Source organism: Nicotiana tabacum, chromosome 21 (assembly GCF_000715075.1).
Source record: "Nicotiana tabacum cultivar K326 chromosome 21, ASM71507v2, whole genome shotgun sequence".
Taxonomy (NCBI): domain Eukaryota; kingdom Viridiplantae; phylum Streptophyta; class Magnoliopsida; order Solanales; family Solanaceae; genus Nicotiana; species Nicotiana tabacum.
In genome coordinates this window covers 68,583,787-68,605,118 of record NC_134100.1, presented here as the reverse complement: position 1 = coordinate 68,605,118, position 21,332 = coordinate 68,583,787, and the positions used below count along the sequence as shown (strand labels likewise).

General features: G+C 41.6%; 1 protein-coding gene across 4 annotated transcripts in view; it reads left to right on the top strand.

Moving 5' to 3' along the window:
* Positions 1–21,332, top strand: part of LOC107813325 (uncharacterized) — a 58,745-nt gene that overhangs the window by 19,244 nt on the left and 18,169 nt on the right. For all 4 annotated transcript variants that reach the window (XM_075241607.1, XM_075241608.1, XM_075241609.1 and 1 more), the window contains one exon: positions 1,181–1,261. In XM_075241607.1, the coding sequence (XP_075097708.1) occupies positions 1,181–1,261 (81 nt within the window). The remainder of the gene's footprint in view (positions 1–1,180; positions 1,262–21,332) is intronic.

Genomic DNA, 21,332 nt, shown 5'->3' with positions numbered 1-21,332 from the left:
CGAAGCCACGAGGTAGGGACAAACAGATATGTTTACTAAGTTGTTACTACTCACATTTTAGATAGAAAGGTGAGATAAACCATATATAATATTTTCTGAAAGTTAGATAAACTTTTTGAGAACCTAATCTTGTAATGGTTGTTGTTGTCATGAGGACTTTTTGGAATTAAAATGGGTTGAGTCGAAAGTGCAGTCGACTACCCCAAGAAGCGAAAAGTTGGTCAAAAGCCGGGATGTTGAAAAAGCTAGCTCCGTCACTTGAACTTGATAGGAGAGTCTCAGTCTAGTTTTCCTATGATCGAAGCTGCTCCGGAACCTTGATTGGTAGACTAGGAGGGTTTACTCAACTACGAAGGACAGAAAAAGCTCATGAAAAGTTGTAAACACCTGCTATCTTTCTTTGGAGTTTGAGAGCGTGTCAACCTTCCGATTCCGGCTGCAACTTCTTGTGTTGTGCTTGTAGAGTGTTCCAATACTTATGGAGTTGTGGTGGTGCTTGTTTATGCACACGTTCTCAGTAGACAAAAGTTTCCTGGATGGTATTCAGATATTGCACAATGACAATGCTTTCTTCTCCTGGCGTTGCTGGTAATTGTAGGAGTAATTTGTCACGGAAGCTATACTATGTGAGGATTAAGATAAACAAGAAGCACCCAAGGGTGTGACTTAGCTATTAGTGCACTGAAATGAAGATCGTGGGAAAACAAGTTTTAAATCCTAGCAAAGGCTAAAAAATTGTAAGATTTCTTTCCATCTGCCTATGAGCTTGGTAGCAGAGTTAACCGATACCTGCACTCGATGAAATAGTTGAAGTTCATGCGAATTGGATCGGACACCACCGTTATTCAGAAAGTAAATAAAAGGATAATCAAGGAGTAGAGATTGAGAGAATGTGCGGAGACTAATACCTGTGCTTGAAGGACTATAGTCACACTGACAATTTACGTAGCTATATTTACCAGACATGGATATTGACTCTATACTACCTCAAGTATAGCTTTTCACAATCTTATCTCTTTCACAACGCCTCTCCAATGTTCAATGTATAAACACTTGATTTCTAATTTTTATTTTGCTATCTGGGTTCATCTTTCTTCATGTTAATCTCAAATAATTCCCTATCCTTTCGCAGCCCTGGTTCTCTACTATATGGCTCTTCACAGAGTTTTAATTATTTCAGGTTGTTTCTCGGTTTAATAGCCTTGATGAGTACCTCAATGTTGTAGACGCTCATATAGATATTGCTCTCCAGAAACACATGGTAAGTTGAGAGATTTCTGGTGAATGGTTTATGTATATCTAGCACTGTTCCATAGATATTTTACTCTTCTGCAGCTATGGTGCAAAGCATGATGTCATCTGCTATTGACCGTGCAACCTGTTGTCTCGATCTTTTCATTGAGCATATGCTGGTTCAAAATGAACACATGATGGTCCTTTTGCTTCTTCACTCATTGTTGCTAGTTTCAGTTTTTTATACTGTACATTCCAAAGTTAGTACATAATTCCTTTTATTCTTGTATAACTCAGTTTGGCTAAATTAATTCATTTTTAGGGTGTAGGAAATTCCAAGAAACATATTAGACAATGAAGGATCAAGAAATTTCTTTTCAAGCCCCAACTCAATTTGTCTTCAAATGGTCACTAACCCAATCAGTGGTGAAGTTTGTTCTAGCTTCTTGATTTATGTGAGGAGCGCATGACATTCACCCCTCCACGTTTCGCTGATACCCATCTCTTTTTCTTCCACTCCCCAGTTTTTTTACCTTGCAATAGCAACCGGTGCTCATAATAGTAATACTGCGAGGGTGAAATTGTTTAGGTGGGTTAAGTTTTATGTTTCTAGTATATTCGTCTTCGCTCTCTTATTTGGATGTGTTTGGTATGGTGGAAATGGTTTATGAGAAAAATGTTTACAGTTACTATATGTTACTTATTTTTATATCCAACCAAACGCTGGGGAATGAAAAATGATTTACCAGGGTAAAACATTTTCAACAAAAAACACCTCTCCATGGAAACATTTTCCGTCATATCCAATGCATCCTTTGTTTATGTTGCGTGTTTTCTTGTAATTTTCATCTTACAATTTGTTGATGTGTGCTCATCTCTAATACACCTCACATTCCATACGTCTTCTTTTAACTTTATGAACCTATCTCTTCGCTTGTAACTAAGGAGTCCAATCATGATATCTTTTGGTCTTTTTTTGGTTTTCTTCACTACTTTGAAGCATCGGGTTTGCAAAAATGATGCTCCAGTAAGTAAAAAGTTATTGATTCTTTATAGAAGTAGGGGAGATGCTAGTGTATGTTGACCTTGGAGCTCATGTTAGGTTTGAGTAACTCATAAAATTGTTGGAATGTCCTATGCGGGTGATATGACATCGGATTCAATAGGTAATTTAATATTAGGTTACCACTGTTCAAAGATGTGAGAAATAGCACGGGAAAAATATATTATTGATATGTGATTATGCTCTATTAAGTGTTATACAAGAGCCCTATTTATATAATGTTTACATATACCTAAAGCCTCTCTATCAACACTCCCCCTCAAGCTAGTGTATACAAATCATATGTACCGAGCTTGTTACATATATAACTAATATGAGGACTAGTGAGACACATGGTGAAAATATCTGCAAGTTAATCATTTGACTTTACAAACTTTGTAACAATATATCCTTAGAGTATCTTCTATCTGATGAAGCGACAGTCAATCTCAATGTGTTTAGTCCTCTTATGGAACACTGGATTTGATGCAATATAAAGGGTAGCTTGATTATCGAAACAAGTTCCATCTGGTTGATTTCTCCAAATTTAAGTTTTTGAGCAATTGTTTGATCCAAACTAGCTCACATGTTGCCATAGTCATGACCCAATATTCAGCTTCTGCGCTAGATCGAGCAACTACATTCTGGTTCTTGCTTTTCTAAGAGAGCAAATTACTTCCTACTAAAACACAATATCAATCTTCTCCCAAAGTGCTTTGGCCCTTTCTCTCCCTTACTAGCTTTTTTGGTTAAATGATCTTGAACACCTTGACCTTTACACCACAACTCGATAGACGAAGCTCAAGCTAAGTAGTTTAAACTTCCCATTAAAGGTTCCAAAGTAATCATAATAGTTGAACTTCCAGAACCCGTGTTTTTAGAACCAAAAACATCAAATGCCCTAGACATCATCAAGAGAGGTCTAGCAAATTATCACCAAATATAGAAAGAATCAATTGTAACTCGCTGAAACAGGCGAAGGAAACACTTTAGTTTCTGGAAAAATCACTATAGCTGCCGGAAAATCAGTGTAATCACCGGAAAAATCGCAAAGTGATCGGAAAAAAAGAGAACAATATGGATAGGTTCGGACTTACTGGATGAGCAAACTGTCCTGAAGAAACTTTGTCAAAAAAAGCCCGGAAAAAGATCGTACTCGTGATACACGAATATTAAAGAGGAGAGTCGAGAAGCAGTGTAGGACTATTGCCCTTTGAAAAGTTCTCTCAGGCACAGGTTCCTAGGTATCCAATCTTCAAATCTGTCCTTAGTCTTTCCGACGACTTTTGCCACTGGAGAAACTGAGTTTTTCCCCAATCACAGATGATTGAGTAAAAACTAGTTTATAAAATATAATAGCATTATGGAGAACAGAATCTATTTCAGGGAGGGGGACAAAACATACGACATCACAGAGAATCAAACAGCATCAGAAGCTTGGTTTGAATGGGTGGAGAGAAGAAACCAGCTGCTTAGAAGAATGACCTTAAGTGGGAAGGCACTTTCATGGGTTAGTGAAGTGCTGCAGAAAGCGTCAAGGAGAAGGGGAAACACGTACAACAGATGGAACATCAGAGACAATATCACCACCTTTTATTGCACACAAAAATACAACGTATGTGGCAGATTTATCAGCCTTATAGCAGTGCATGGAACTAACCGATCAATCATTATTATCCCAGAAAAGGCCTTTAATGTGGGATGGGAGAGCTAGCTATTAAAATAAAGAATTTCATGAATAGAAGAGCAGTTATTACAGATCCACAGATGCCTTTATTACAAAACACCTATGCTCATACAACTCGTGAATGTAAATGGTCCAAAATGAATGGGGCCCAGATGATCAATCAAACTGAGGAGGGCATTATTAAAATACATGGGACAAAAATTTCGGATGATAAACTCTTGAGTAGGTGTGTGGTTGGCAGATTCTCCAAGGAGCTTGACGAAATTCCCACTAGAATCGAAGTCCGAAATGGATCAGCAAGTGGAGCAATGCTATTGGGGTATACGAGTTGAATGGATGTCAGTTCCTGTTCGAGTTTCCAACCAGACGAATGGCAGAAGAAGTATTAGAAGGCACGTGGAGATGGGGGAAAGCAATATTGAATCTGAAATGGTGGACTCCAACGACGGCTTGTGTTCTAGCAGAAATTAAACCTGCTTGGGTTTGGGTCAGAATACTCGGCCTTCCTCTACATCTCTGGTCTGTTGACACCATGAAAGCTATTGGTGATAAATGCGGAGGTTGGATTGAGACAGAAGAGGAAACAGAACTTAAAAACCACCTCCGTTGGGCTCGTATCAAAGTCAAAGGGTCACCAACAATTATTCCGAAGGAAGTAGAGGTGGAGAACGACGGTTTAATCTTCCAATTGCCGCTGTGGAGCGAACATCCGGTGGCAGTTAAAACCCAGCGAATATCGATGAATGATGTTGATGGCACAGAGACCTTAAAAAGTCACTCTAGGTCTGCTGTAGCTGGGACTGACATGGCAGAGCACATGGAGGCCAAAAAGTTTCCTATAATTCAAAAAAGGGACAGCTGTATCACACCATCTTTTGAAGTGGGCCAAACTTCTGGTCTTGGAGGAAATAAGGAAAAGGAAAGCAAACTATTGGGCCTCCCTCAAGGGGCCCAAATTTTAAAAGAAGTTGATAGCCCAATAGGTCTTGATATTATTCCTCTTGCTTCTGTGGAAGACCCAAAATGTTTTGATAACATTTTATATGCATCAGACGAAGGCCCATATCCAGTTGGACCAAGACCCGATCCAGTAGGTCTTTAAATTGAAGCGAAGTCATCGCTCTTATCAATCTGTTCGATGACTTCAAAGTCAACGCCTGCTGAATACATATCCAAGGGGGAAAGCTCATCAGCACCTGTCCAAATTCAGAGCTCTATGCATGAGACACAACACGATGATTATGTTACTAACCAGGAAGAGGAATTATGTTTGGAGAATCAACTGGTACAAGTACAAAATCAATACCAGCCTCTACTGTACGATGGCACACAATGTTGGGAGGAAGAAGAGGTCATACCTTTAGACATACAAAATCAGATGGCTGAAGAAGATGCATCCTTATGGGTACATAAGAACGTTATCAAGATGAGCAAACAATACGAGGTTGATTTCCACGGCTGCGAATGGGAGGCTCTCTCTTTATTCTTGAAAATTGACAAAAGAAGACTGCAGAATAGAGTAGAGGAGACACTTGCAATCTATGATACACCAAAGCCAAAAATCAATAGAGAAGTTAAGAACCTGGAAACTGGGATGAAGTTCAAGGAGAGTGGATCGAGGAGCAGGGGGAAAAACAACATCACTGTTATCCAATGAAGGTCAAAATTATATCGTGGAATGTTAGGGGATTGAATAAGAGGAGAAAAAGAAGGGTTGTGAAAGCACTTGTTCATAAATGGAATGTTGATGTCTATTGCTTACAAGAGACAAAGCTGGAAGGGGACATGACAAGGGAAGTTAAACAATTATGGGGAGAAGATGGGTTGATTGGGCATGTCTAGAGTCTAACGGGAGAAGTGGGGGGATTTTACTACTGTGGGACAAGAGGGTTTGGGAATGGCCAGTAGAAGGTTACGGGACACAGAGCATATCTTGCAAACTATGCTCTGTTTCTCAAAACTTTACATGGTTTATCACAGGGGTGTACGGATCAAATAGCAGAAAAGAAAGGCAGGATCTTTGGTGGGAATTAGCAGCTTACAGGGGGGTATGCGAGGGTCCATGGGTGGTTTGTGGCGATTTTAACACCACCAGATACACACAAGAAAGAAGAAGTAGGGGGAGATACAATAGTGCTATGCAGGAGTTCTCAGACATGATAGGGGAACTAGAACTGATTGATCTTCCACTGGCAGGAGGTATTTATACATGGTACAAAGGAAATAATCATATTGCAGCGTCAAGAATAGATAGATTCTTGATAACGACTGAATGGGATGAAGAATTTAGCAACATCAAGCGGTCCTTATTGCCTAGGCTAGACTCTGATCATCTACCTGTCCTGCTGCAATGTGGAGAATGGGAGCAGAAAAAATCTTACTTCAAATTCGAAAACTGGTGGCTGGAAGTAGAAGGTTTCTCTGAGATGGTTAATGGATGGTGGAGCTCTTTTGACGTCACAGGTGCACCAGACTACATTTTAGCAGTTAAGCTAAAAATGTTGAAAAGGAAACTAAAAGAGTGGAATCTTAACAACTATGGCAGTTTGGAGAACCGGAAAACAGAAATTTTGAATGAAGTTCAAAGCCTAGACAGGTTACAGGAGCAGAGGAACTTGACTGAAGAAGAACTTGTTCTCAAGACAAGCTTAGAGATGGAATTTGAGGAGATGTCAAAGTTTGAGGAGATTGCTTGGAGGCAAAGGTCCAAAATACTATGGCTAAAAGAGGGAGATAAGAACACAAGATTCTTCCACAGAATGACAAATTCACATAAGAGAGCCAACAACTTGGACAAACTCGAGATCAATGGAGAGCAGGTTTCTGACCCAGAGGTCATCAAAGATGAAATTCTGCAGTATTACACCAACCTCTACACTGAAACTGAGACATGGAGACCAAATTTCAACTATCTTGACTGCCCAAAATTGACTGATGAGGAGATTATATGTCTACAAAGACCTTTTGAGGAAGAGGAAGTTCTGGCTGCTATTAGAATTTGCGCCTCTGACAAGGCACCAGGGCCTGATGGCTACTCTATGGGATTCTTTCAAAAATGCTGGGCAGTAGTGAAGGAAGACATCATGAAAAATATTGAGAATTTTCATTCAAAGGAATTCTTTGAAAAAAGCATTAATGCAACCTACATTGCACTAATTCCAAAGAAGAAAGGAGCCAAGGAGTTGAGGGACTTCAGACCTATCAGCCTAATTGGGAGTGTGTACAAAATTATTTTTAAGATGTTAACAGAAAGGTTCAAGTCTGTAATGTACAAGCTAGTGGATGAACAACAGATGGCATTTATCAAGGGAAGACAGATTGTAGATGCAGCTCTAATAGTAAATGAATGTGTGGATTCTAGACAGAAGGGACAAAAACCCGGAATCCTATGTAAACTTGATTTAGAGAAGGCTTTTGATCATGTCAATTGGAACTTTCTAATCAAAATAATGAAGGACATGGGATTCAAGAGCAAATGGCTGAAATGGATATTGTTCTGCATTAGCTCTGTCAGGTTTTCTATTTTGATTAATGGCTCACCTGAAGGTTTCTTTCCCTCGCAAAGAGGCCTTAGGCAAGGCGACCCTCTCTCCCCTTTTTTGTTTATCTTAGTCATGGAAGGTCTAAATTGTATGATAAAAAGGGCAAAGGTAAATGGTTGGATTAAGGGATTCAAGGTATCCAACAAACCTGACTCTGTGATGGATATTTGCCATTTGCTATACGCAGATGACTCTTTGATTTTGTGTGACGCTGAGGTTGATCAACTGAGGCACATCAAACTGATTTTAACTGTGTTTGAAGCAACTTCTGGGCTTCATGTCAATTGGACGAAAAGTCAGCGCTTCCCCATTAATGTGGTGTCTCATATGCACATATTAGCTGGAACTCTGGCTTGTGAAATTGGCAGCCTACCAACTACCTACCTGGGTGTGACTTTGGGAGCTAAAAATAAAGCATTGGAGATATGGGATGGGGTAATTGAAAGAAGTGAAAAGAGATTGGCCAAGTGGAAAACTCAATATCTTTCGCTTGGTGGCAAATTGGTGCTAGTAAACAGTGTGTTAGACTCTATACCAACATATGTGATGTCTCTGTTCCTTTTACCAACTAAGGTGGAAAAGAGAATGGATACTATTAGAAGAAAATTTATCTGGCAAGGTAACAAGGAAACAAAAGCTTTTCACCTAGTGAAGTGGAAGAATGTCATCTCAAGCTAAGTTAATGGTGGCTTGGGCATTAGAAATCTGAGACTACATAATAGAAGCTTACTATTTAAGTGGCTCTGGAGATACAACCATGAGCAGCAGGCTTTATGGAGAAAAGTAATAGAAGCAAAATATGGTCAAGACTCCCAATGGTGCACTAAGAGAGTTACTTCCTCTTATGGGGTTAGTAACCGGAAGGCAATTAGGAATCTGTGGCCTATTTTCCTCTAGAACACTGAAGTCAAGCTAGGAAATGGTAAGAAGGCTGCTTTTTGGGATGACAACTCTAAAAGACCAATATCCTGATCTAAATTTGTTAGCTTCAAATCCTCATGCCAAGGTGGAAGAAATAAGGGGACAACATGGATGTAATTTGAACTTTCGAAGACTGCTGAATGATTGGGAAGTGGATAGAGTTGCTACACTGATAAACCAAATTGACCAACTGCAAGGCCTCTCAAATTGTGAGGACTCTTTGATATGGAAGGGGTCAAGCACCAGATATTTCTCGGTGAATTCTGCTTACAAAAGCCTAATGGGCAATGTTCATTCTGACAGGAGTTGGCCTTGGAAACAAATTTGGAAGGTAAATGCACCCACAAAGGTGCTATGCTTTGTATGGTTGGTGGCACGAAAAGCTTGCTTGACTGATGGAAAACTTAAGAGAAGGGGATATCAACTGACCTCCAGATGCTATCTCTGTGGAAGGGAAGCAGAAGACAACTCCCACCTGTTTCTTCACTGCATTGTTACCTTTCAACTGTGGCACATGTTTCTAAGTATTGTCAGAATGAACTGGGTCATGCCAAAAGATACATCCGACCTCTTGAGATGCTGGGCTGGTGTGACGGGTGGGGAGAAGAAATGGTGGCAGAAGATCCCAGCCTGCATTTGGTGGTCAGTCTGGAACGAGAGGAACTCCAGATGTTTTGAGGATGTTAGCAACTCCATTCAGAAAATCAAAATGAACTGTTTAGTACTTTTTCTTTTTTGGTGTAAAGAATGCCCTTTAAATGATAGTGACTCCATACTTGATATCATAGAATCCTTGTAAGTTTTTGTAGTGGGGGATTTTTTTACTTTTTTGGGGATGTATTCTGTCACTTTTAGCAGCACAAACTTTGTGCTGTTTTATATTTATAAAATGTTATCATTCTCAAAAAAAAAAAAAAGAGGAGAGTCGAGAAGTTAGTGAAATAAGCAAGCAGTTAGTTGGCAATTCAAAAAGTAGTTAGAGTTAGTTAGAAATAACTAACTTCTGTTAGTTAGGGAATCTGTTCAGAATAAGTGAAATTCATCGTTGAATGTAATTGATATAAATACAGTTGTATTACACGATTATAATCATCATAAGAATACAATCTTCTATCCTAGTTCTTCCTCTCTTCTTCTTCCTTCATTTCTCTGCAATTTCTCAAGTTTTCGTTGACTTCTCGAAGCTTCTTCCTGAATCAACTCTGCGATCCTCGAGTTCTCCTTGAGCTCTTGCAATCGTGTATCATTGGTATCAGAGCACTCGATCCTCGGAATCATGGCGAAAGGCACTCGATCAAACGACAACTCGACTGAAGAACCAGTTGACTTACGTGAGTTGATGCAGAAATTGATAGCAGATGTGGGAGTTTTATCTGGTGAAGTTTCACATCTGAAACAATTGGATCAAACAGTCCTTGAATTGAAAGAACAACTGACTAATTCAAGGAAGCATCAAAAGGACAAATCTCCATTACGAAATGAATGCGAACCCTCTGAAGAAAGGTCCCAACAAGAAAGAAGCCCTACTAGTTGCAACCACCACAACTCTAACTTCTCTAGGTGGTCTAGGATGGAATTCCTACGATTTGCAAGTGAAGATCTGAGATCATGGTTGTTCAAAATTGAACAATTTTTCTTTATGGAAAAGGTTGCTGCTGAGGAAAAGGTCGAAGTAGCTGCATTGCAACAGGAAGGGGATGCTATACAATGGAATCTGTCCTTCATGAGGTACAGGCAATACCTACAACCAACTACTTGGAATGAGTATGTTATGGCATTAGTCTAAAGGTTTGGGGCTGATTTTGATGAGTAAGTCAACTGATCCAATGGAGGAAATTAAAAGATCAAACAAACTGGTAATGTGAAGGAATATCAAGATGTTTTTGAGAGAAATCTGAATAGAGTAAGATTGTCTCAAGAAAATGCCATCAGCTGCTTCATTGGAGGTTTGAAACACGAGCTTAACATTGCAGTCAAACTCACCAATCTAACTACACTATCACAAGTGTATAGAACAACCAGAATGCAAGAGGTTTACCTAGCTGAAACCTGTGAGAAGGCACGGGAGAAAATATATTATTGATATTGGATGAACAATACAATACAAGAGGTCCTTATTTATAGCTATACTATACAAGGACATACTACTCCTTTACCAATGTGGGACAATACTACACTATATACATGCTGTAAACTAACACTCCCCCTCAAGTCGGTGCATACAAATCATATGTACTGAGCTTGTTACATATATAACCAATACGAGGACCAGTGAGAGACTTGGTGAAAATATCTGCAAGTTGATCATTCGACCTCACAAACTTTGTAGCAATCTCTCCTGAAAGTATCTTTTCTCTGACGAAGTGACAATCAATCTCAATGTGTTTAGTTCTCTCATGGAACACCGGATTTGATGCAATATGAAGGGCAGCTTGATTATTGCACACAAGTTCCATCCGACTGATTTCACCAAATTTCAACTCGTTGAGCAATTGTTTGGTCCAAACTAGCTCACATGTTGCCATAGCCATTGCTCGATATTCTGCTTCTGCACTAGACCGAGCAACTACATTCTGTTTCTTGCTCTTCCAGGACACCAAATTTCCTCCTATTAAAACACAATATCCAGACGTAGAACGTCTATCAGAAGGTGATCCTGCCCAATCATCATTTGAGTATCCAATGATCTGCTCATGACCTCGATCCTCAAAGAGTAACCCTTTGCCTGGAGCCGATTTTATATATCGAATAATGCGGACAACAGCATCCCAATGACTATCACAGGGAGAATTCATAAACTGACTTACAACACTCACAAGATAAGAAATGTCGGGTCTAGTCACTGTGAGATAATTTAATTTTCCAACCAACCGCCTATAGCTTGCAGGATCCCTAAGCGGCTCCCCCTGTCCTGGCATAAGTTTAGAATTCGGATCCATCGGAGTGTCAACAGGTCTGCAACCTATCATCCCCGTCTCCTCAAGAATGTCTAAAGCATATTTTCTTTGAGAAATAACAATACCTGAGCTACACTGGGCAACCTCAATACCTAGAAAGTACTTCAATCTGCCTAGATCCTTAGTTTGGAAGTGCTGGAAGAGATGTTACTTCAGATTGGTAATACCATCCTGATCATTGCCAGTAATAACAATATCATCAACATAGACTAACAGATAAATACAGAGACTTGAAGCAGAGTGCCGATACAACACAGAGTGATCAGCTTCACTACGAGTCATGCCAAACTCCTGGATAACCATGCTGAACTTACCAAACCAGGCTCGAGGAGACTGCTTTAGACCATAAAGTGACCGACGCAAGCGACATACAAGGCCACGAGACTCCCCCTGAGCAACAAAACCAGGTGGTTGCTCCATATAAACCTCATCCTCAAGATCACCGTGAAGAAAGATATTTTTAATGTCTAGCTGATACAGGGGCCAATGACGAACCGCAGCCATGGATAGGAAAAGGCGGACTGAAGCCACATTAGCCACGGGAGAGAGGGTATCACTGTAATCGAGCCCAAATATCTGAGTATATCCTTTGGCAACAAGACGGGCCTTAAGTCGATCAATCTGCCCATCGGGACCAACTTTGACTGCATAAACCCAACGACAACCAACAGTAGATTTACCTGAGGGAAGAGGAACAAGCTCCCAAGTACCACTTGTATGTAAAGCAGACATCTCGTCACTCATAGCCTGTCGCCATCCTGGATGAGACAACGCTTCACCTGTAGACTTAGGGATGGAAACTGAGGACAAAGAAGATATAAAAGCATAATGGGGAGATGACAGACGATGATAGCTCAAACCGACATAATGAGGATTAGGGTTAAGTGTGGTCCGTATACCTTTCCAAAGTGCAATCGGTGTACTAGGAGCAAGGTCCGCAGCAGGAGCAAGGTCAGGTGCAGGACAAGAACCAGTTGGGCCTGATGGAGGACGCAATCGACGATGATAAGTCAAGAGTGATGTTCCTGTGGCTGGGGAACTAGGGGGAACAACACTAGACTCCTCAACGGTTGGTATGGATGAAACCTCTGTGGTCGAAGGTGGAGGAGGAATATAGTAAACTCCTCAAAGGTCGGTATAGGTAAGACCTCAGATATATCATGGTGGTCAGCAGAGGTAAAGAAAGGTTTAGACTCAAAAAATGTGACGTCAGCTGACATAAGGTACCTACGAAGATCTGGAGAATAACAACGATATCCCTTCTGAACACGAGAATAACCAAGCTTGAGAGCACGAGGAGCTAACTTATCTTTCCCAGGGGCTAAGTTATGAACAAAACACGTGCTCCCAAAAACACGAGGTGGAAGAGAGTATAAGGGTGACTGGGGAAACAATACTGAATGCGGAATCTGATTCTTGATGGGAGATGAAGGCATCCGATTAATCAAATAACAAGCTATGAGAACTGCATCGCCCCAAAAACACAACGGAACACGAGATTCAATTAGAATTGTGCGAGCAGTCTCAATAAGGTGCCTATTCTTTCTCTCAGCAACCCCATTTTGCTGAGGGGTATAAGGACAAGATGTCTAATGAATAATTCCTTGAGAAGTCATAAACTGCTGAAATTGAGAAGATAATATTCTAAGGCATTATCACTGCGAAAAATGCGAATAGAAACACCAAATTGGTTTTTGATTTCAGCACAGAAACTCTGGAATATAGAAAATAACTCAGAGCGATCTTTCATTAAGAAAAGCCAAGTACATCTTGAATAATCATCAATGAAACTGACAAAATAACGAAATCCCAAGGATGAACTGACTCTACTAGGACCCATATATCAGAATGAACTAAGGAGAAGACAGACTCTGCATGACTCTCAACATTACGCGAAAAGGAGGCTCGGGTATATTTCTCAAGTTGACACGACTCACAATCTAATGTAGACAAACTAGATAAACTAGGCACCATCTTCTGAAGTTTGGATAAACTCGGATGTCCTAAACGTCTGTGGATTAGATCTGGAGGATCTGTAACTAGACATGTTGTGGAAGGACTGAGTGAGTTAAGGTAGTAAAGGCCTTCTGATTCACGTCCTGTACCAATTGTCTGTCCCGTACTGCGGTCCTGCATAATAAAAGAATCGTCAATAAAATATATACCACAATGGAGGGCACGAGTCAAACGACTAACAGATGCAAGACTAAAATGACAGCCAGGGACATAAAGAACGGAATCTAGGGTGATAGAAGACAAGGGATTAGCTTGTCCAACTCCTTTTGTTTTAGTTTGACATCCATTGGCTAAAGTAACAGTGGGAAGAGACTGTGAATATACAATATTTGACAAAAGTGATATATTACCAGAGATGTGATCAGAAGCGCCGGAGTCCATGACCCATGGGCCAAGAGTGCTAGACTGGGAAACACAAGCAAAAGAATTACCAGTAACAGAAGTATCAGTCTGAGCAATTGAGGCTACTTGTGGAGATGTCTGCTTACTTGCTCGATACTGAAGGAGCTCATTATATTCTTCTTTAGATAAAGAAAATCCTTGGTTACCTGGAGTCTCGATCTGAGCAATGTAAGCATTTTTGGGTGGACGACCATGTAAGGAATAGCACATTTCACGAGTGTGTCCAAGTTTGTGACAATAAGAACACTTGGGTCTAGATCTTCCAAAACGACCTCCTCCCCGTCTATGCTCCATAGTTTGAGATGCCCGAACATCCATTGTCTGGGATGCAAGAACAGAGGAATCAAGTATCTGTGATGAGATCACTAGTGGACTTGGTGCTGCAGCAAGGCGGAGTAATCGAGAGAATAATTCATCAACTGTCGGGACAGACGGACTAGCCAAAATCTGGTCGCGTACTAATCAAGATCATTAGGAAGTCCAGCGAGGGTAAGAACGAGAAACATCTTCTGTCGCTGCTCTTGTTGTTTTTCCACACTACCAGAAACTGGCATCAACTTCTCAAATTCCTCCATGACTGCCTGTACTTGATCCAAGTAAATAGACATATCCAATTCCTGCTTCTTTAAGTTTGTCATCCGCAATATCACATCATAGAAGCGAGATATGTCATTAGTGTATAAGGTGCGTGCCTTTGCCCAAACTAAATAACATGTCTGGAATGGACGAAACAAGGGCATCAACTTGGAATCAATAGATCGCCACAAGATGCTACATAACTGAGTATTGATTTTTGCCCAAAGTGCTACTGCCTTTTCATCTCCATCGCTAGACTGTTTGATTAGATGATCTTGAACACCTTGACCTCTACACCATAACTCGACAGATGAAGCCCAAGCTAAGTAGTTTGAACCTCCCATTAAAGGTTCTGAGGTAATAATAACACTAGAGCTTTCAGAACTCATGTTTCTAGACCCAAAAGCATCAAATCCCAAAGACATTGTTGCAAATTATTACCAAATAAGAGAAAGAGTCAATTGTAATCCACTGAAACAGTGTAAGGAAACACAGATGCAGAATACTGAAATACTGTAGCTGCCGGAAAAAACTCAAGGTTGTCAGAATGAAATGAAAACAGTAGGGGTAGGATCGGAATTACTAGGCGACCCAACTGTTCTGAAGGAAGATTTTCAAAAAATGGCCGGAAGTGGTCGTTCGCGCCGGCACGTGAGCTTCTGGTGGCGCGTGAGGAGGCTGATGCCGGAGCTTTTCACTGGGGTTTGGTCGCCGGACAGTGACGACTCTTGTGGTAGTGTTGGATTTTGCACAACACTGACAGAAATGAAGCAGATAGAAAACAGCCTTAAAAAGGTACTGATTTCTCTTTCCCGGAATCGCTGGAATTTATGCACAGCGATAAGTCTCTCACAATTGCTCTGATACCATGTGAGAAGGCACGGGAGAAAATATGTTATTGATATTGGATGAACAATACAATACAAGAAGTCCTTATTTATAGCTATACTATACAAGGACATACTACTCCTCTACCAATGTGGGACAATACTACACTATATACATGTTGTAAACTAACAAAACCAATCAATCCTCTTATGCACCAAGTCCCTCAGCGAAGAAATATGCAGGTCAAGGAACCACTGGTAAACCTTTATTACCTACTCCTAACTTCAGTAGTTCAGCTTATACTAAAGGTTGAAATAGGAGAACATTGAGTCTGGATGAAATGAATGAAAAAAGGGCAAAGGGTTATGTTACTTCTGTAATGAGAAATATGTACCCGGGCATAGGTGTAAGAATTCCAAACAGATATACATGTTAGAATTGGAAGAGACAAAAGAAATACAAGACACAGGTGAAGAGCAAGAATTATTGCTGCAAGAGGATATCTTTACTCCACTGGATCCATCTCAACCTGTCGAACAAATGGAGATTTCTATTCATGCTTTGAATGGCTCTTTGGGATATAGAACTCTGAAAGTGACTGGTTATCATGCTAAGAAAGCACTGAATATACTGATTGACACTGGTAGTTCACACAATTTCATAGATCCTGACTTGGTCAAGCACATGGAATGTAAGATCAGATCTACTCACCCTCAAATGGTGGATGCTGCTAATGGAAACATGATGGTAGACAAAATGTGTACCATCACTTGGTTACTGCAGAGTGCTGAGTTTTGAGCAGAGTTCTTGCTACTACCAATAGGCTCTTGTAGAGTAGTTCTGAGAGTGCAATGGTTGTTGACCCTTGGGGATATAAAGATGAACTTCAGGAAGTTGACTATGGAATTCTGGTACAAAAGAAGAAAACATCTATTCAGAGGTGCTGGCAGCCAGATTGAAGTTCAAGAAGCTGAAAAATTGGCCAAACACACAGGTAACATTTCTCAACTATGTATGATTCAAGTAGTGCCCATGGGGAGTATAGGAGAACAATGGCATGCAATAAAGGTTAAGGAGGAACCAAAAACAGATGCTAGATTAGTGCAGTTGTTATCTGAGTACTCCAAATTGTTTGAAAAGCCTACTGAACTACCACCTTCTAGAGGTGTGTTTGATCACATGATTGTGTTGCAAGCTGGTACTGAGCCTGTGAATAAACGACCCTATAGGTATCCTTCAGTTAAAAAGGATATTATTGAAGGATTGGTACAGCAAATGCTAGACCAAGGTATCACCCAACCTAGCTGTAGCCCTTTTGCATCTCCAGTGGTTTTAGTAGGGAAAAAGGATGGTACATGGAGGCTTTGTGTGGATTATAGGGATCTGAATAAGCATACAGGAAAGAACAAGTTTCCAATTCCTATTGTGGAAGACCCGCTTGATGAATTAGGAGGATCAAAGGTCTTTTCTAAGATAGACCTAAGATGTGGCTATCATTAACTTAGAATGGCAAAGGAGGATGTACCTAAAACTGCTTTCAGGACTCACTCGGGACATTTTGAGTACTTGGTTATGCCATTTGGCCTTTCAAATGCTCCCGCAACCTTTCAAGGGCGGATGAATTTTGTCTTTCAGAAGTTCCTTATGAAGCAGGTGTTGGTTTTCTTTGATGATATACTAATCTACAACAGTATCATAGAAGATCATTTGACTCACTTAGAATCTGTATTTGTGGAGATGAAGAGGCACCGGTTGTTTGCCAAAAAGAGCAAATGTTTCTTTGGAGTTCACAAGATTGAATACCTGGGACACTTTATCACAGCATAATGTCACGGGCCCAAATCCTTACATTGGGTAGCCTGTTTCCTTTCCCAGGATTCCAAGCACGATCCTGTGCCGGTTGGTGGGGCTCGCCCTAACTTGTGCCGCCCGTAAGATGTCTAGGCCCTTGGCCCTAGACATGTCGTGGCGCTTCCTCTTAGGATCACAATCCATGCGCGCCCTGTGGGATTGGCTTAGGACATGCCTTGTCCTTAGCCCAAGACTGAGCATCGCTCTCGCGTGCACATCCCAATCCTCAAGCTTGACACTCGCCTAGTGCATCCGCGACTAGCTTGTGCCTCGCCCGAGTAAGGCAACCTTTAGCCCTTGGCCATTGTCATGCGCGTCTTTCGTGCCATGCCCATACATTGCCCTCGCGACACGCTTCCATCCCGAATAGTGCAGTGTCGCCCCTCAACTGCACCTTTAGGCCAACGGACCCTCGCTTGCATGGTTGAACCCAAGCCATGCTCACAAGTCGACACATGATGCCCCTATGACAGGTGCGTCAAGTATCCAATCGGCACGGAGGTCTCCTTCCAACATTCGGCAGCCCGCGGGGCTGGCCGCCCCACACATCGAGCCTCCAGCGCCTACTTGATGCCCAACGCTAGCCCGAAGGCGTTGCGCCGTCCATAGAGTTTTCCTAACTCGTATGGATACCTTTGACACTCCTTTGAGTCATCTAGGCAGGCCTTTGAGATTTCCCCCTAGGTAGCTCGTTCTATACGGCTTGGTGGCAGCACATATGGGGGAGGCAGGTCGGAGCTTTCATCACCTATACCCCCTTATATATGCTTAAAATTAAAAAATTCAAGTTGCCCGAGTAGACAGTTCTACGTCAGACAATCAGAAGAGCCTTTTCTCACCAGTTCTTGGCTGAAATCACAACTCCAAAGTGCGAGTTGTGACAATAAGGTGTTTCTACTGATCTCCACAAAATAGAAGACGTGGGGAATTGACCTACTCCAACTACACTCAAACAGCTAAGAGGATTCTTAGGTCTGGCTGGCTACCACAGGAGATTTATTAAAGGCTTTGGAGTGATCTGCAAGCCTCTAACTGAACTAACCAAGAAGGATAATTTCAAGTGGTCACCTACAGCTGATTCTGCCTTTGCATAACTGAAGGAAGCACTTACCCATGCCCCTGTTCTAGCCTTACCTAATGCCAACAAGACATTCATTGTGGAAACTGATGCAAGTGGCTATGGAATAGGAGCAGTTCTCATGCAGGAGTAGCACCCAATAGCCGTTATCAGCAAGGCTTTATCACGTAGACATGCTGCATTATCTGTCTATGATAAGGAACTATTAGCTATTGTGCATGCTGTCTCTAAATGGTCACAGTATTTGCTTGGACAGAAGTTTATCATAAGGACTGATCAGAAGGCTCTGAAGTTTCTTATGGAGCAGAAACTGCACACCAACTCTCAGCTTTTGTGGTTAACTAAACTGATGCCTTTTGACTACACTATAGAGTACAAGAAGGGTGTAGAAAACAAGGTGGCTGATGCACTCTCAAGGGTTACTGGAGCTGAATTATTAACACAGACTTTATCACCTCACAACACTGATCTATTCCAGGCCATAGCTGCTAGTTGGAACTCAGATCAAGAGCTTCACCAACTTATTGAGGAACTTCAAAATGATCCTACCACTCACAAACAGTTCTCTTCGATTCAAGGACAACTGAGGAGGAAAGGAAGATTGGTGGTTGGCAAAGTACCAGAACTGAGAAAAGCCATCATGACAGCATGGCATGCTGGCCCTCAGGGTGGTCACTCAAGGGTGGAAGCTACATTAAAAAGGCTGGTAACATTGTTCTATTGGAAGAATATGAGAACATAAGTAAAGGAGTTTGTCCAGAAAAGTGATGTTTGTTTTCCAAAGAAATAAATCAGATCTAGCTTCTTATCCGGTCTGTTGCAGCCATTACCTATCCCAAATGTGGTATGGTCACAGATAGCATGGACTTTATTGATGGCTTGCCTAAATCAAATGGGTGTGAAGTCACCTTACTGGTGGTAGATAGGCTGAGATGTCATGGGCGGCTTTCCAGCCATGCCCCATGACCCCTTGGACGCGCCCCGTGGCGTCCTGGCAAGCCTCCCAACGCCTAACGCCACGGTCGGCCCCATGGTCTCGGCAGCTCCAAGTGACAAGCGCGCATATGCCGTTGTTGCCCCACCGATAGTCATCACCAGTGCCCAGCCACAGGCAGATACCAACAGCGCCGCGCGCGCAGACAACGCCGCGTGCGCCGACCCTAATGCTAAAGACAAAGTTGCTGCCAACGGACTTGTTTCTATTTTGTAGAAGACTAAGTCCTTTTCATTGTAAATATAGAATAGTTTTACTGCATTTTCTTTTAGTGTGCTTCTACAGCTTATTTAGGTCAAGTCATGTAACTTTGGTTTTTTTTTTAAGCATTATTAAGGGAAACCAAGCAATCAAACTTTCTAGCAAGCAAACAATTCTCTGTACTGGTGTCTCCCCCCTCCCCCCCGACACTGTGTTGTTTTTCTGTAATAGCTTTCATTCAATGCAATCAAGCTTTCTTTCATTCTCAATTCTCTTTTCTGCTCTCTCTCAATTGCTCATGACATTGGTTTTCCCGTATGGCACTGACAATCTAGTCTAGCGTACGGAGGGGACCTCAGTTGGCGGACAGCAACCGTACTGACATCGGTTGCTTAGCCTTATGTCGCCCTTCCAAGGAACTTCAGGAAGGCGCCGCGTAACAGTAAGTATGACCATTTTATCCCATTAAAAGTTTAAAACATCCTTACACTGCTCAGTCAGGTTCTAACGTCTTCCTTGACACAGTGGTTAAACTACATGGGATGCCTGATGCTATCACTAGTGACAGACATGCTGTCTTCTTGAGTTTTTTCTGGCAAGAGCTCGCTCTTTACACTACAGAGGGTACAACTACACACTTCATCAGAATATCATCCTCAATCTGATGGGCAAACTGAGGTGCCGAACAGAAGCCTTGAAACATAATTAAGGTGCTATTGCAATGAGGATGCTACCATTGGTACTCATGCTTGCCTATGGCTGAGTATTGGTACAATACCTCCTTCCACTCAGCTATCCAAACTACTCCCTATGAAGCATTGTACGGTCGACCACCACCCTTACATTTACCCTATCTACCAGGAGAATCAGCTTCTGCTGAAGTTGACAACACATTGATAAATAGGGAGCTGAAAATACAGCTGCTTAAACACCATTTATGGAGGGCACAACTCATAATGAAGCAGCAAGCAGATTCTCATAGAAGTGACAGGCAGTTTGCAGTAGGAGACTGGGTTTACTTGAAGGTTCAGCCCTACAAACAAGTAACAATTTCTAATCATTCATCGCACAAGTTGGCTACCAAGTATTACGGTCCATTCCAGATCATCAAAATGATAGGTCCAGTTGCCTATACCCTCTAACTGCCAACAAGAGTCAGAATTCACCCTACAGTTCATGTGTCCTTGTTTAAAAAGTGTCATGAAGTCCCTTCACAAATGTCCTATCCTCATGTCATTGACTTAGCAAGTCCTTACTGTCCTGGTCCTGATCCTGAGCTAGTTTTGCAGAGAAGGATGATAAAAAGAGGCAACAAAGTTGGGGCACAAGTTTTGGTTAAATGGCAGGGGTTGCCTGCTGATGCTGCTACATGGAAACTTGTTACTGTTTTGCAGACACGATTTCCTTTGTTTGATCCTTGTGGACAAGGATCTTCTGTTGGAGGGGAGTACTGATACACGATTATTAAAGAGGAGAGTCGAGAAGTTAGTGAAATAAGCAAACAATTAGTTGACAATTCAAAAAGTAGTTAGAGTTAGTTAGAAATAACTAACTTCTGTTAGTGAGGGAATCTGCCAGAAGAAGGGAAATTCATCATTCAATGTAATTGATAAAAATACAGTTGTATTACATGATTATAATTATCAATAAGAATACAATCTTCTATCCTAATTCTTCCTCTCTTCTTCTTCCTTCATTTCTCTGCAATTTCTCAAGTTTTCGTTGACTTCTCGAAGCTTCTTCCTGAATCAACTTTGCGATCCTCGAGTTCTTCTTGAGCTCCTGCAATCGTGTATCAACTCGCCGGCACGTGAACTCACGTGCTCGCCGAAACCCTAGCTTCTGCCGGCGCGTGAAGGGCCTGCTATCGGAGAGGCTGACTGGGATTTGATCGCCGGTGCTTTCTGAACCTAATGGTGGTGTTGGTTTTAGCACAACACTCACCGAAAGTAAGTTTACGCAAATCAGATCTGAGGAGTCACCGGAAAGACGCACGACGACTGA